The sequence below is a fragment of the Tachyglossus aculeatus genome, chromosome 5 (genome assembly GCF_015852505.1).
Source record: "Tachyglossus aculeatus isolate mTacAcu1 chromosome 5, mTacAcu1.pri, whole genome shotgun sequence".
NCBI classification, from domain to species: domain Eukaryota; kingdom Metazoa; phylum Chordata; class Mammalia; order Monotremata; family Tachyglossidae; genus Tachyglossus; species Tachyglossus aculeatus.
In genome coordinates this window covers 86,829,411-86,843,083 of record NC_052070.1, presented here as the reverse complement: position 1 = coordinate 86,843,083, position 13,673 = coordinate 86,829,411, and the positions used below count along the sequence as shown (strand labels likewise).

The window sequence follows — 13,673 nt, the reverse complement described above, 5'->3', positions numbered from 1 at the left end:
AGGAATGCCGGCACTCACAGTTATAGAGCTCCCCGGAACACTGGCCTCAACCAATTCCCTCTTGCCCCTTCCTAAGCTCCCCCAGGAACCCTCCGCCCTCACCAGCTTACCTGTTGTGGACAAGCTCGGCCATCAGCTTGAGCACAGGCGTAGTACACGCCGGGTCGTGGTACCACAGTTCAATAGCCCGCTGCAGGATTGGCATGTAGGACGGGTAGCTGTACGGAGGAAGCTAAGGAAACTCTGTTCTTTAAGACCCGGGGCTTCAAATAATTTTGGAGCAAACACGAGGGCCAGCTAAGAGCCCGCGATTCTCTAACCTCCAGACTCCTTTGTCGAGTTTGGGTCAAAAAGCCACAATAGCTTTCTAGAGAGCGGGCACCTCGGCCTGAAGACGACCCTGCTGATGGCGGGACTGTATCCATGTCCGTAAGGGTCACTGAGACACCTTCCTAGGGTTTACGCTACCACGGCTGCAGGTGATCACCTCATTTAGTTGACCACGAGCATCTAATCATATTTTTACTTGATTCTGCTCAACACCTTCCTTCTACGGAGCCCACGGTACAACACCACCATCGTAGCAGTAATAACTATTATGACATTAATCGGTTCTTCCTATATGCCAAGCACTCTGCTCAGACAGATATAAGATCAGACCCAATCCCTGTCCCTGATGGGGACTCACCATCTAAGGAGGGAGAGCGGGTAGTTTACGCCCATTTTTCGGATGGGGGAACTGAGGCACAGAGAGGCCGAGTCATCCAGCAGGCCAGCGGCAGAGATAAGAACCCACGTCCATTGACTTCCAGAATCCTGCTCTTCCCACTAGGCCACGTTGCCTCTCCCCGTTTCATGTCCCCAACCCTGCCTCCACGATGAGGAGGAGAGCAGGTAATTTTTATATACGGTCCGTTCTCCCCGCAACATGCTTTCTCACTACATGTTTTGGATAAAATGCAGTGGGGGAATTAGGACACATTAGGACAATGCGTGCGTCTCATTTACCACGACATGTGTGTGAACTGCGTGAATTCTCTTCAGTGAGAGGGGGCAGGGTGGTGTTTAAAACTGAATTGTTGGAGAACTGACTAGACTTATCCAGTAGACACACTGGGGCATGGAGAGATTAAGGGTGGTTGGGGGTCATATTCAGCTTCTACAGTGGAGACAGGATTAAAACTCAAGACTCCCAAGCCAGTGCTCTTTCTGATACACAACAATCCTATTCTAGGTGACTTGCGCATAAGAAAAGAAGAGTCACTGAAGCTGTGGTGAGACAGAAGGTATTTTCATTTGTCACTCGCTCCCCAGTAGAGAGGTGGAAAATCCCTCTACCCCATCCAATGGATCCCTGACAATTAGGGCCGGGGGGAGGGAATAGGACTCCCTGTATTCTACTGATCCCAGTAATTGGGGAATTGAGGGCAAGGAGAGCGGGGGAGCCGGATTTTTTTTTTTTGGAGGAGTAGAATCAAAGTCAACTCTTGAGAGGTTTTCCCTGTTCTGCTCTGGGAAAAATTCCAGACAATTAGCTTTAACTTTTAAAAAAACAAATAAAAAATTCCTCCCCCTTACCCACTTCACCACCACCCAGGTACTTCATTATCATGACTCTCCCTTCAAACCTCCGCAGCCATTACAACCTAAGGCCAATACAGCCTAAAAAAATGGCATCAGTCCCCACGATCATCGGGCGTCTATAATCTACTCCACTTTACAGCCCAAACTACAGTAACAGTCGCTGTGGGATTTGTTAAGCGCTTACTATATGCCGACCGCTCTTCTAAGCGCTGGGGCAGATAGAATTCACTCAATCATTCGATCGTACTTATTCAGTGCTTACTATGTGCAGAACACTGTACTAAGCGCTTGGAAGAGTACAGGGGGAGCAGCGTGGCTCAGTGGAAAGAGCCCGGGCTTTGGAGTCAGAGGTCATGGGTTCAAATCCCGGCTCTGCCGCTTGTCAGCTGTGTGACTTTGGGCAAGTCACTTCTCTGGGCCTCAGTTACCTCATCTGTAAAATGGGGATGAAGACTGTGAGCCCCACGTGGGACAACCTGATCACCTTGTATCCTCCCCGGTGCTTAGAACAGTGCTTGGCACATAGTAAGCGCTTAACAAATACCAAAATTATTATTATTACTATTCATTCATTCATTCAATCGTATTTATTGAGCGCTTACTGTGTGCAGAGCACTGTACTAAGCGCTTGGGAAGTACAAGCTGGCAACATATAGAGACGGTCCCTACCCGACAGCGGGCTCACATTATTAATAGAAGATCACTGGGTTGGAAGTAGAAAACCAACGATTTACGGGAACACTGCTTGTCAAGGAGCTGGATTCAGGTTTATTCTTTTGGGTTTCTGAGTTTGGTGCAAGTCAACTGGAACCTCTTGGGGAGACCCCCCCCGCCTCCACCCGCCCCGGCCCAACCCCATGACCAACCTCAACGTGATCCTAGCGGGCCGGATTTGGGCAGAACCGGAGAGGGCAACTTGTTCTCCCTCATCACGGGGGTAAACGGCGACTTGACGTGGGCATCTACTGCCGTCCTGCGGTCGGACATTCCACGTTTCCACCTCTCCCCTCGTCTGTAAAGCCTAACCTTACCCCCCATCCCGAGGAAATCAGGCCCCGGGCTAAATCCTCTCACGACAAGTTCCTTTCCGGTTCAGGATACATCCACTCAAACAACATCATGAAGCTCGTCTTGGCATTGAAGGCGAACGCTATTCCCCTCAGGTCTCTCACTAGGCCCACCAGGGTTCTCTGCGGCAGAAGGCAGAAACACAATCCAGTGAGGGACCGGCAGAAACAGACTTCCAAGCATTCCCTCCCCCAAGCTCACCAATGTTTTCCTGGTGCTCCATTCATTCAATCGTATTTATTGAGCGCTTACTGTGTGCAGAGCACTGTACTAAGCGTTCGGGAAGTACAAGCTGGCCACTTATAGAGACGGTCCCTACCCAACAGTGGGCTCACAGTCTAGAAGAGAGTGGGCTTTGTCCACGGGTTAACGTAGCGCGAGGGGGAGAGGAGAGGGAAGGAGAGGTGGGAAGGGGGAGGTCAATCTGGGACAGAGGGAATGGGGTGAAGAAAATTTTAATCAACCATATTCATGAAGCGCTTATTGTGTGAAGGGCACTGGACTAAGCGCTTGGGAGAGTACAATATAACCAAATGGTAGACACGTTCGCTGTCCACACTGAGACCTCACAAGTCTAGAGAGACAGACGTTAATATAAAAAATAAATTACAGATATGTACATAAGTGCTGTGGGGCTGAGGGAGGGGTGAATAAGGGGAACAAATCCAAGTGCAACGGCAACGCAGAAGGGAGTGGGAAAAGAGGAAATGAGGGTTTAATTAGTGAAGGCCTCTGGGAGATGTGCCTTCCATACAGCTTTGAAGGTGGGGAGAGTGTCTGTAAGATAAGTAAGGAATAAACCACATGTGTGACACTATCATTCACCCGCCTCAGAGGGAACAGGAAAACTATAGAGCCAGGAGACTCTCAATCTTCCACATTAGGCAATGACCCAATGCAGTGACAGGCCACAAGATGGAAGTTTAATTGAATCCTCCCCCTCTGGCTTGGGATACCAGATGAGAAGCCCCTCCAAGGGCAGGGAGATTGCCTTTGACGTCTGCCAGCAATGCTCAATAAACGCTGAGATGATGATTTGGGACAGGGGCAGGATGGAGATGCCACAGCACCTGTACATATGTTTGTACATATTTATTACTCTATTTTATTTGTACATATTTATTCTATTTTGTTAATATGTTTTGTTTTGTTCTCCGTCTCCCCCTTCTAGACTGTGGGCCCACTGTTGGGTAGGGACCGTCTCTATACGTTGCCACCTTGGACTTCCCAAGAGCTTAGTACGGTGCTCTGCACACAGTCGGCGCTCAATAAATACGACCGAATGAATGAATGAATCTTTAAGTACTCCTTGCATTCCCTACACTCCACAGCCAACTGATCTCATCAATCAGTACTACTGTTAACTGTGTGCAGAGCTTGGGAGACTACGACCAAGTAGACCAACAGAGAAAGTGGACACGATCCCTCATAGAGTCTGCAGACTATTGCTTCGTGGAGGCTCATCCCTGGGCTTCTGGATTATCTATCAGAGCAAACGTTCGTGGGCTGTTTCTCCTGCACCCAGTTTTAAGGGGGACTCTAGGAAACGGTGTATATTCGGGGCTGCCTGAATGCAGCTCTCATCTGGAAGCCCTGCGCAAGATACAGGAGGCCTTGCGGTGGAAGGTGACCCTCACACGTGACCCCGGGCTCCTGAAGGAACGCCACCCTTAAAACAAAGAGACACCTTGAGGCTCACGGGTCGGAACTCCTGCTGTCAACCACCAGTGCAGAGGGCATCACAGAGTGCCCTGCTGCGGACTATCTGGTGGAAGGCTGGAAGGGAACTAGCTTTCTAGATTCCTCGCCAGGCATGACAGTGAGGGCATTGTCGAAACGGAATCAGGATGCCTGACCGCTTCCTGAGAAGCCAAGTGGTCGCCCTGGCTCTGAGGAGCTTTCACTGCTCAGCCTCGGGGACTCCAAGCACAGTCGGGTGCTCCGAAAGAGCCAGGGAGTTGTTGGTAGGATCCCAGAATCCAATCTGGTGTTCTTTCAAACGGGATCCGGGAGTCATTAAGTGGAAATCTGGGTCATGGACCGGGAGGAGTGAGAGGGAACGGAGAAGAGGATATAATCGAGGGATGACAACCCTATGGCAGTAGCAGTCACGTTTTAACTGAAGACCAGTTTCTGTTTGGGACTCCGAAGGCGATTTTTATGGCCTTAATTCTTTCATTCTTTAATTCTTGTGTTGCCGACTTGTACTTCCCAAGCGCTTAGTACGGTGCTCTGCACACAGTAAGCGCTCAATAAATACGATTGACCGATTGATTGATTCACATACTTGACTAAGGGCCTTGAGGAAATTCGAGCGGAGGCCGTCTGTCTAATCACTGCACGCAACGGACGAAACCAAAAGGTGACTGAGGAATGATCCCCAGTATTTACAGTACTAGACCAGCCCTCTTCGCCGGGGGTGGGGGATAAGGGGAGAGGGGGCAGGCTCCCAACCAACCTAGTTGATCAATAGAGGGAAAATCCAACCCACTCACCTTCGCCTCCTGCTCATTGAAAGTATTAGTGCTAAACATCTGGGCGACGGTCTCAAACGCTGCCGTGAGAGGTAGCATGAACTGCTCGTACTGATCCTCGTCCTCCCCTGGAAGGGAAGCAACCCGGAGATGATGCCCCTGACGACACAAGCTCGGTGATGCTTGGTGGGGGGGCGGGGGTGCCAGGACATAGGCTGGGGGTGGCAGGGGAGAGATCGGTAGCACCGGGCAACATTTAGAGGGAAGCCCCTCTCATCCCAGCAGGAGCTGGAGGTGACCCAGGGTCGCAGACCGAATTGAGAACGTTACAAAGCGCAGGTGATAAGAGGTTTGTGCAGGTTTGCACAAACGTCGTGGGTCAGGCGGCCGTTTCACGAGCCCGCCCTCCAGGTTTAGAAAACGACGGCAGGGCCGGCGGCTCTTCACCTCTCTCAGTGGAGCACCTGGTCGTTCCAGATGGCTCCGACTGCTAAAAAAACCCGCCAAGTACACAACGGAGCAGCAGCGTGGCCCCGTGGAGCGAGCACGGGCTTGGGACTCAGCTGGACCCGAGTTCTAACCCCGGCTCCGCCGCTTGTCTGCAGTGTGATCGCGGGCGAGTCACTTAACTGCTCCGTGCCTCGGTTTCCCCAGCTCTAAAATGGGAATACCCGTCCTCCCTCCTACTTAGACCGTGAGCCCCAGGCGGGACGGGGGCCGGCCGAATTAACTTGTGCCTGACTCCAGCGCTCAGAACGAGCGTTGGAGGCAGCGCTTGGCAAATACCATCGCAAAAGTGGACGCGGCCAGGGAAACTGCTTCCAAGCCCGGATTCCCCCCCTGGGGGGGACGGGGGGACTGCGTTGGGCGCCTGGGCGCGGAGCTATGGTACCTAAATCCACCATGAGGAGTCGTCCGAGCGCCGTGTAGAACGTGGTCCGACATCGCATGTCCGACAGGTTGGACTGATTATTAATGCCCAAGAACGAAAAGTGCTCACTCTAGAGACGAGAAAGAACAAGTCGTGAGGATGGGCCGCACGGGGCGGAAAGGCAATTTAAAAGGCGGCAAAGAGAAGGATGGGGGCCCTTTTTAAAAAACAACCCCCCCCCCCACCCCAGTTGACCACCCAAGTCTGTCCTCGCAAAAGCCGCGGGCAACTGCACCCTTTCTGCTCTTGCAGCTGACGTCGCAGGGCAACAAGAAAACGCTAAAAGACATCAACAGCGGATCTTGGATCGCTTTCAAGTTACCCCAGACATATGCTCTCACCAAGTGCTCTGCACACAGTAAGCGCTCAATAAATACGACTGAATGAATGAACCATGGCGATTCATTCATTCAATCGTATTTATTGAGCGCTTACTGTGTGCAGAGCACTGGACTAAGCGCTTGGGAAGTACAAGTTGGCAACATATAGAGACGGTCCCTACCCAGCAACGGGCTTACAGTCTAGAAGGGGGAGACAGATGACAAAACAAGTAGACAGGTGTCAAGTCATCAGAATAAACAGAAGTAAAGCTAGGTGCACATCATTAACAGAATAAAATAAATAGAATAGTAAATATGTACAAGTAAAATAAATAGAGTAATCAATCTGTCCAAACTTATATACAGGTGCTGGGGGGAGAGGAAGGAGGGGGCTCAGTGTGGGAAGGCCTCCTGGCGGAGGTTCATTCATTCATTCAGTCAATCGTATTTATTGAGTGCTTACTGCGTGCAGAGCACTGTACTAAGCGCTTGGGAAGTACAAGTTGGCAACCGCTGCCCAAGTTTATTTAAAAAACGACAGCATTTTGAAAGTGGGGATTGCGATACGAGGACGGACAGCGAATGCTTTGCCCTTGCTGACACGAGCAGCCCCAGGGAGCCCAACTCCACCGGTGTGGCACACTGACGGCACGGGTGGCTTTAACTGGGGAGGAGAAAATGCAGCAACGACACTCACCGTGTGATTGTTCAGCATGAACTGTACTGCGCTGAGTTTCACCAGTTTCCTCACACTACTATACGTAGAGACCGGAGGAAGGGAAGGGACCGTCAAGGAAACAGCAGTTAGGACCGACGTTCCCGAGGCATCGCACGCCTCGAAAACTTGAAAAAGTTGCTGGGAAAACGGGGCCACCAGCCCGGTCACGACTACCTATTCTAGGAGTCCCAGAAAAGTGATGCATTCTGGTAAACTCCACTGGACCATATGCCCCTGGAGGGCAGGGATCTTTAGTCCCTGGTGTACTTCCGTACTCCCCCGAGTGCTCGATACAGTGCTTTCCACCCAGTCATTTATTCATTCATTCATTCAATCGTATTTATTGAGCGCTTACTGTGTGCGGAGCACTGTACTAAGCGCTTGGGAAGTACAAGTTGGCAACATATTGAGACGGTCCCTACCCAACAGTGGGCTCAGTCGGCGCACAAATACCACTTAATGTGGAGAAGGCTCACGACTGCCCCACGAACGAACACCAAAGATTCAAAGAGCACAGAGGGGCGATCCTCCAATCCTCCCCAACGGGCTCATCGGTGGAAGCTGCTGTGGAGCTTCCTAACCTGAGTTCTTTACAAATGAACTGAAAGAGTCCCGGGATCTTCCTTTAAATATCGGCCACAAGAATTTTGGGTTACGGGAGGGTGGGGCCCCGTGAGGTGGCCACACGGGCCGCTTGGAGAGAGCCGGTGCTTGGAAACGGTGCGGACAAACCCGTGACACAATGCTAGGGTTGCGACTTGGTTTTCAGAGGCCGGAACCATCTCTGCCATCTGCATGTGTGTGGGTGTTATCTCCGGCACCTGGGAGAACAAGAAATCCTCGAGCGTCCAACGCAACTGCACTGGGGGATGGATGGAGTGGGTGGTTGGGATGGGTTGCGTGGGGATGGGTCCCTGTTCTGCCACGCTTGGGGCAGCCTAGGAAAAGGATATCCGATGGAAAGGTCATTGAGAAGCTGTAGTGTCTTGGAGGTGATCGGCTCACAGCGGCCCCAGTACTTCAGGTTGGTGATGCTGAAGGACGAGAGGAAGACACAAAACACAAGACAGAGATTTTTTTAACTTCCCCTGCTGCCTGGGGAGACAGGCGAGGGGAAGAAGGGGGAGGGAGGGACGGGGAGCGGGATATCGTCCATCAAATCACCCAACAGCTCTTCCACCAATTCACAGACATCACAATGACAAAATATGGGTATAAAAATCACTGTACTTACATTTGGCTGGCTAGAAAATTATCCTTCAGATAATCTTCACTACTTGGTTCCAAAGCTACACTGGCCCATACCCAGGCCCCTGGAATTCTGGGCACTCCAGGGCTGATTTCTGCAGCAAGGGTAAGAGATTTCTGCGGCAGTGACAACATGCGGACGTCTGCAATTCTGCACCTGCGCCATCCACTGTCAGCTGCAGAATTCTAGTAGCCCTTGCTTCTGGCTTCCTAGCCGGGAGAGTCGTTTTGACCCATTTGTTTCTTCGTCCGTTTAGTTTTTTCTTTTGTTTTTTGGAAAGGCCAGCATGTGGGGTGAGGTAGGTGGAAGGAGGCAAACGGCCACCCTCCAAGCAGCCCTGGGCGTGAGGCCTTGGTTGACTGACTGACCGACTGACCTCAGAGTTTCGGGAGCCGGTCGGCACAAAACCGCTTATCTTCAACCCCACGAGAAAGGCCAAATAGGAAGCCCAAAGGCGGGGAGGATTCTGGTGATGGTGCTCGTTTTCAGGCGACGGGTTCTGCTCAGCGGGGGAAGGTGTGGGAAGGGGGAGGACGGGAGGGAGCCCGTTTTAGAACACATCCATCCCTCGTGGGGTTTTCCTGACTCAGAACTAGCCCACGGTGAGGTCCCAGTGTGGGCTAAAGCAGATGGAAAACGGGCCGGTCTGAACTGTCGAGACGGAAAAATCCAGTCTGGTTCTGCCGCTGACGGGGATTTTCAGCTGTGCCCTTTCGGGGCCAGGGTGGGATTCCACAGTGGGTGGATTAAGTTCCCTCCCCCAAGAACCCTGGAATGCTCTGGGGCCGGGCCACAGCTCTAAACACACCCTTGCCACACACTCAGATACACAATCCTCTCCGATGCAAACCGCCAGGGCGGAAAGACCAAGATCTTTGCAGTACATCACCAAGATCTCAATTCTGCTATTACAAGAAGAGTCGCCGGGCTCTTGCTGGTGGCCAGCTCTAATACTTACATCTTCCCGATGAAGACGCTCAGAACCATGGTCTCGTCATTCAAGCCCAGGACCTCGGAGAGGCGGCGGTAGAGCTGTCGGTGGAAGGAAGACGGGTAAGACGAAGCGCGGGTTAGGGAGAGGCGCATTCAGTGACGCTTTTCTCCACTGTTTCAGGGTGGTGGGGCGGAGAAGGAGATGCGAGACAGGCAATGATGGTGGGGACTTGGGGGCAGGGCACCCCACGTTCAATACAAAATACTGGGCACCTCCTTTGTGCTTAAAGAAGTAGAAGTCACAGCCTCTGACTCTGACACGATCTCTTAAATCTATGGCGTACGTGTGATCCATTTTACTAAGGGACTGAGCTCGTTCCAATCGCCAGCTCTTCCAAAAATGTCCCCCCTGCATTTTGGGACTCAGCATAAGTGTTTCGGTCGGGTAAAACCGGCTAACTTGAAAAACGATTTGCCGAGCATGTGCGGTGCCACAGCAGCTGACGAGACTGGCAGGATTCCCGGGATTCCGAGGCCCTCCACTTGGCATCTGGACGCACAGCCCCGAGACCCAAGACCCGGAGGTTGAAGCCACAACCGCTGTTCCCGCAACCTCGACGTCGGCTGTTTGGTGTTCAAACTGCTGCTGTCGAGAAGACGCAGACGAGGAGCCGGGTCGAATGGGACGGGAGACTTACCTTGGAGGATTTCTGCACCTGGTCCCCGATGTAGATTTTTCGAAACTGTTCAAAAAAGCTCAGCATGGCCAACTCCAGCTTCTCATTGCCGGCCTGAGCCAGGCGAGAGTCCGTTAGGTTCATCAGCTGGAGCACCCTAGGGGGAGGCGAGGAATGATTCTCTCAACAGCAGGACATCCTGGTCACTCCGGAAGATTGAACCCGCCCCGAAGGACCCTGCGCTAGCCTTCAGCTGCTCGCCTCTATTTTCCGTAATCTCTGACTCTGAGATCAATAGGAATTCAGAGTCCTTCCTTTCTACTCCGTAGGCACCTCGGGCCAAGAGCGATGTATGTTACTGGATTTCCCAATGCTTCCGACAGCAGACAACACCACTAACCGCCCTATACCAAGCCTATGACCTTGGCATTATCCCGCCGACTCATTTCTCTTACACAACCCAGCTATTCAGGCACCTAATCTGGTCAGTTCTACCTTCACGACACTGCTAAAATCCACCCTTTCCTTTCCATCCAAACCCGCTTATGCTATCTTGCCTTGACTACTGCAACTGCCTCCTTGCCTCCTGTCTCTCCCCACTCTAGTCCATACTTCACCCTGCTGCCTGGATCATTCATTTTCAAAAAAGCTACGTGCATGTCTCCCCACTTTTCAAGAACCTCTAGTGGGTTGCCTATCCACCTTGGCATTTAACAGAAACTTCTTATTTGCTTTAAAGCAATCATCTTGCCTCTTCATACCTAATCTCCTTGATCTCATACTGGAGGCCAGCCTCCCACTTTGCTCCTCTAGTACCAGCTTGCTTACTAAGCTCCGTTATCATCCATCTTGCCATTGACCCCTTTTCCTTTGTCCTCTCTGGTCTGGAATTCCCTCCCTTTCCATACATGTCGGATCACCACTCTCCCCACCTTCAAAGTCTTATTAAGGTCTCCTCCAAGAGGCCTTCCCCGACTCAGCTCTCTTTCCCTGAGTCCCTCTCCCTTCCGCGTCATCTAGGCACTTGGATCTGTACCCTTTGGGCACTTGCTATTCACCCCATCCTCAGCCCCACAGTACTTTCGGACAAAGCTGTAACTTATTTATTACTATTATATTTGTTAAGCGCTTACTCTGTGCTGTATTTCCCTGCCCAGACTGTGAGCTTGTTGCCAGCAGGGAATATATCTACCACCTCTGTGGTATTGTAGTCTCCCAAGCGCTTGGTGCAGTGCGTAGCGCAGTAAATACCACTGATTGATTGATTCTGACCCATTCAGATCTATTTCAATCTGGGAAGAGGCAGTCCCACCCTTCAAATCATCACTCGGTACAGTGCCTCACACAAAGCGCTTATCGAATACCATAGTCATTCATTATTATTATTACCATCATTCTCTCCCCTAATTGGAAACAGATGCCAAAGGCCAAGTCCACTTTGCTGTTTCTGTATTTTCAGCTTCCTGGCCTATCTGCTGTAAATGCTTCCCTGTCTTAGCAGTAGCCCGTTCCAAAATCCAGCACGAACTAAGGATCGGATTCCTCAATTTCACGGGCAACAGGCTTAATGTAGGCTCATTTTCAGGAGGACAAGGGGGAGGATGGAAATTTAACAGACACCCATCGAGTCATTTTCGTTTCAGGACACCTGGGTGAGATGGGCACGCCTTCTGCGGCATACTTACCGACAGACTAGCTCCCCATCCATTGCGTCTTGCTCGTCAGTGCTGGCGAATGAAACTCGGCCGCCGATTACCGCTCCGATAATGTAAACCAGCCACGTTAACCTCCCTAGAACCAAGGGGAAAGCGTCATAGTCTCCTCTCACAGTGAGCAAGATTTTAGGAAGGATTACCCAACTCAGAGTTGGTTCTTTCCTTCCTTTTTAACGAGCTGCCCATCCCTGAGAACTATCTGGAAGGGTGAGACTTTCCCGACTGGAAGGACAAATGGGGACAGAGAGAATTTTTAACCTCCTTGAGGATGGTAAACTCAGTGGGAAAGCAGCATGGCCTCATGGAAAGAGCACAGGCCCGGGAGTCAGGTTCTAATTCCGGCCGTTTTTTTTTTTTTTTTTAAATGGTACATGTTAAGTGCTATGTGCCGGGCACTGTACTAAGCGCTGGGTAGATACAAGTTAATCAGGTTGGATACAGTTCATATTCATATACAGTTCATTCAATCGTATTTATTAAGCGCTTACTGTGTGCAGGGCACTGTACTATGTGCTTGGGAAGTACAAGTTGGCAACATATGGAGACGGTCCCTACCCAACAGTGGGCTCACAGTCTACTTTGCACATAGTAAGCGCTTAATAAATGCCATTATTATTATTAACATTATTATTGTTCTTCTTATTAAGAATGTCCTCCCTTGACATAACCGATCAGATAATCCCCAACCTTCACAGCCTTATGAAAAGCACATCTCCTCCAAGAGGCTTTCCCCGACTAAGCCCTCATTTCCCGTTCTCCCCCGACTTCTGAGTCGTCCTTAAATTTAGATTTACTCCCTTTATTCACCCCTCCCTCGGCCCCACAGCACTTCAGTACATAGCTGTAATGTATTTATGCATATTAATGTCCGTTACCCCCCTCTAAACTGTAAGGCTCTTTGGGGGCAGGGGACGTGCCTACCAACTCTGTTAATGTGGGACTCTCCCAAGCACTGAGTACAGTGCTCTGCACACAGTAGGGGTTCGATAGATTCATTCATTCATTCAATTGTAATTATTGAGCGCTTACTGTGTGCAGAGCACTGTACTAAGCGCTTGGGAAGTACAAGTTGGTAACATATAGAGGCGGATTGATTGATGACGATAATTAGCACTCTCCGCGTGGGTTCCCACGTGGGGTGGGCACTCACCTTCCTGCACCGCGATGTCCATCGGGCTGGCACTGGCACTCTGGAGCAGCTCCTGGTACGACTGGGCTGACTGATCGAACAGCTGAACGAGGAGCGCGCAGGTCTTCTCGTACTCGCAGCGGCCAATTGTAGATAGCTGGTCCAGCTGCTGCTGAACCAGGCCGGTGTCATCCAAGGGATCCTCCAGCCCGTCTCTGCACAAATACAAGGAACGGGCTCGTTTCATCATCATCATCATCATCATCAATCGTATTTATTGAGCGCTTACTGTGTGCAGAGCACTGTACTAAGCGCTTGGGAAGTACAAGTTGGCAACTTCACAGAGGCCAGATTCATTCATTTAGTCGTTCAATCGTATTTACTGAGCACTTACTGTGATGATGATGGTATTTGTTAAGCGCTTACTATGTGCAAAGCACTGTTCTAAGCGCTGGGTGGTACGAGGTGATCAGGTTGTCCCATGTCGGGCTCACAGTTTTAATCCCCATTTGACAGATGAGGGCACTGAGGCACTGAGAAGTGAAGTGACTTGCCCAAAGTCACACAGCTGACAGTTGGCAGAGCCGGGATTTGAACCCATGACTTCTGACTCCAAAGCCCGTGCTCTTTCCACTGAGCCACGCTGCTGCTTATTATTATTCTCTGGGCCTCGGTTACCTCATCTGTAAAATGGGGATTAAGATCGACAGCCCTGTAATAATAATAATAATAATGGCATTTATTAAGCAAAGCACTGTTCTAAACACTGGGGAGGTTACAAGGTGATCAGGTTGTCCCACGTGGGGCTCACAGTCTTAATCCCCGTGATACAGATGAGGGAACTGAGGCACAGAGAAGTGACGTGACTTGCCCAA

At 50.9% G+C, this 13,673-nt stretch overlaps 1 protein-coding gene across 2 annotated transcripts in view; it reads right to left on the bottom strand.

Moving 5' to 3' along the window:
* The window catches only part of XPO7 (exportin 7), a 104,899-nt gene that overhangs the window by 11,622 nt on the left and 79,604 nt on the right, over window positions 1–13,673 (bottom strand). For both annotated transcript variants that reach the window (XM_038746820.1, XM_038746821.1), the window contains exons 12-21: window positions 12,820–13,013; window positions 11,640–11,745; window positions 9,976–10,111; window positions 9,303–9,376; window positions 8,049–8,129; window positions 7,075–7,138; window positions 6,019–6,127; window positions 5,148–5,254; window positions 2,686–2,774; window positions 111–218 (exon numbers count right to left, since the gene is read on the bottom strand). In XM_038746820.1, coding sequence (XP_038602748.1) covers window positions 111–218; window positions 2,686–2,774; window positions 5,148–5,254; window positions 6,019–6,127; window positions 7,075–7,138; window positions 8,049–8,129; window positions 9,303–9,376; window positions 9,976–10,111; window positions 11,640–11,745; window positions 12,820–13,013 — 1,068 coding nt within the window. The remainder of the gene's footprint in view (window positions 1–110; window positions 219–2,685; window positions 2,775–5,147; window positions 5,255–6,018; window positions 6,128–7,074; window positions 7,139–8,048; window positions 8,130–9,302; window positions 9,377–9,975; window positions 10,112–11,639; window positions 11,746–12,819; window positions 13,014–13,673) is intronic.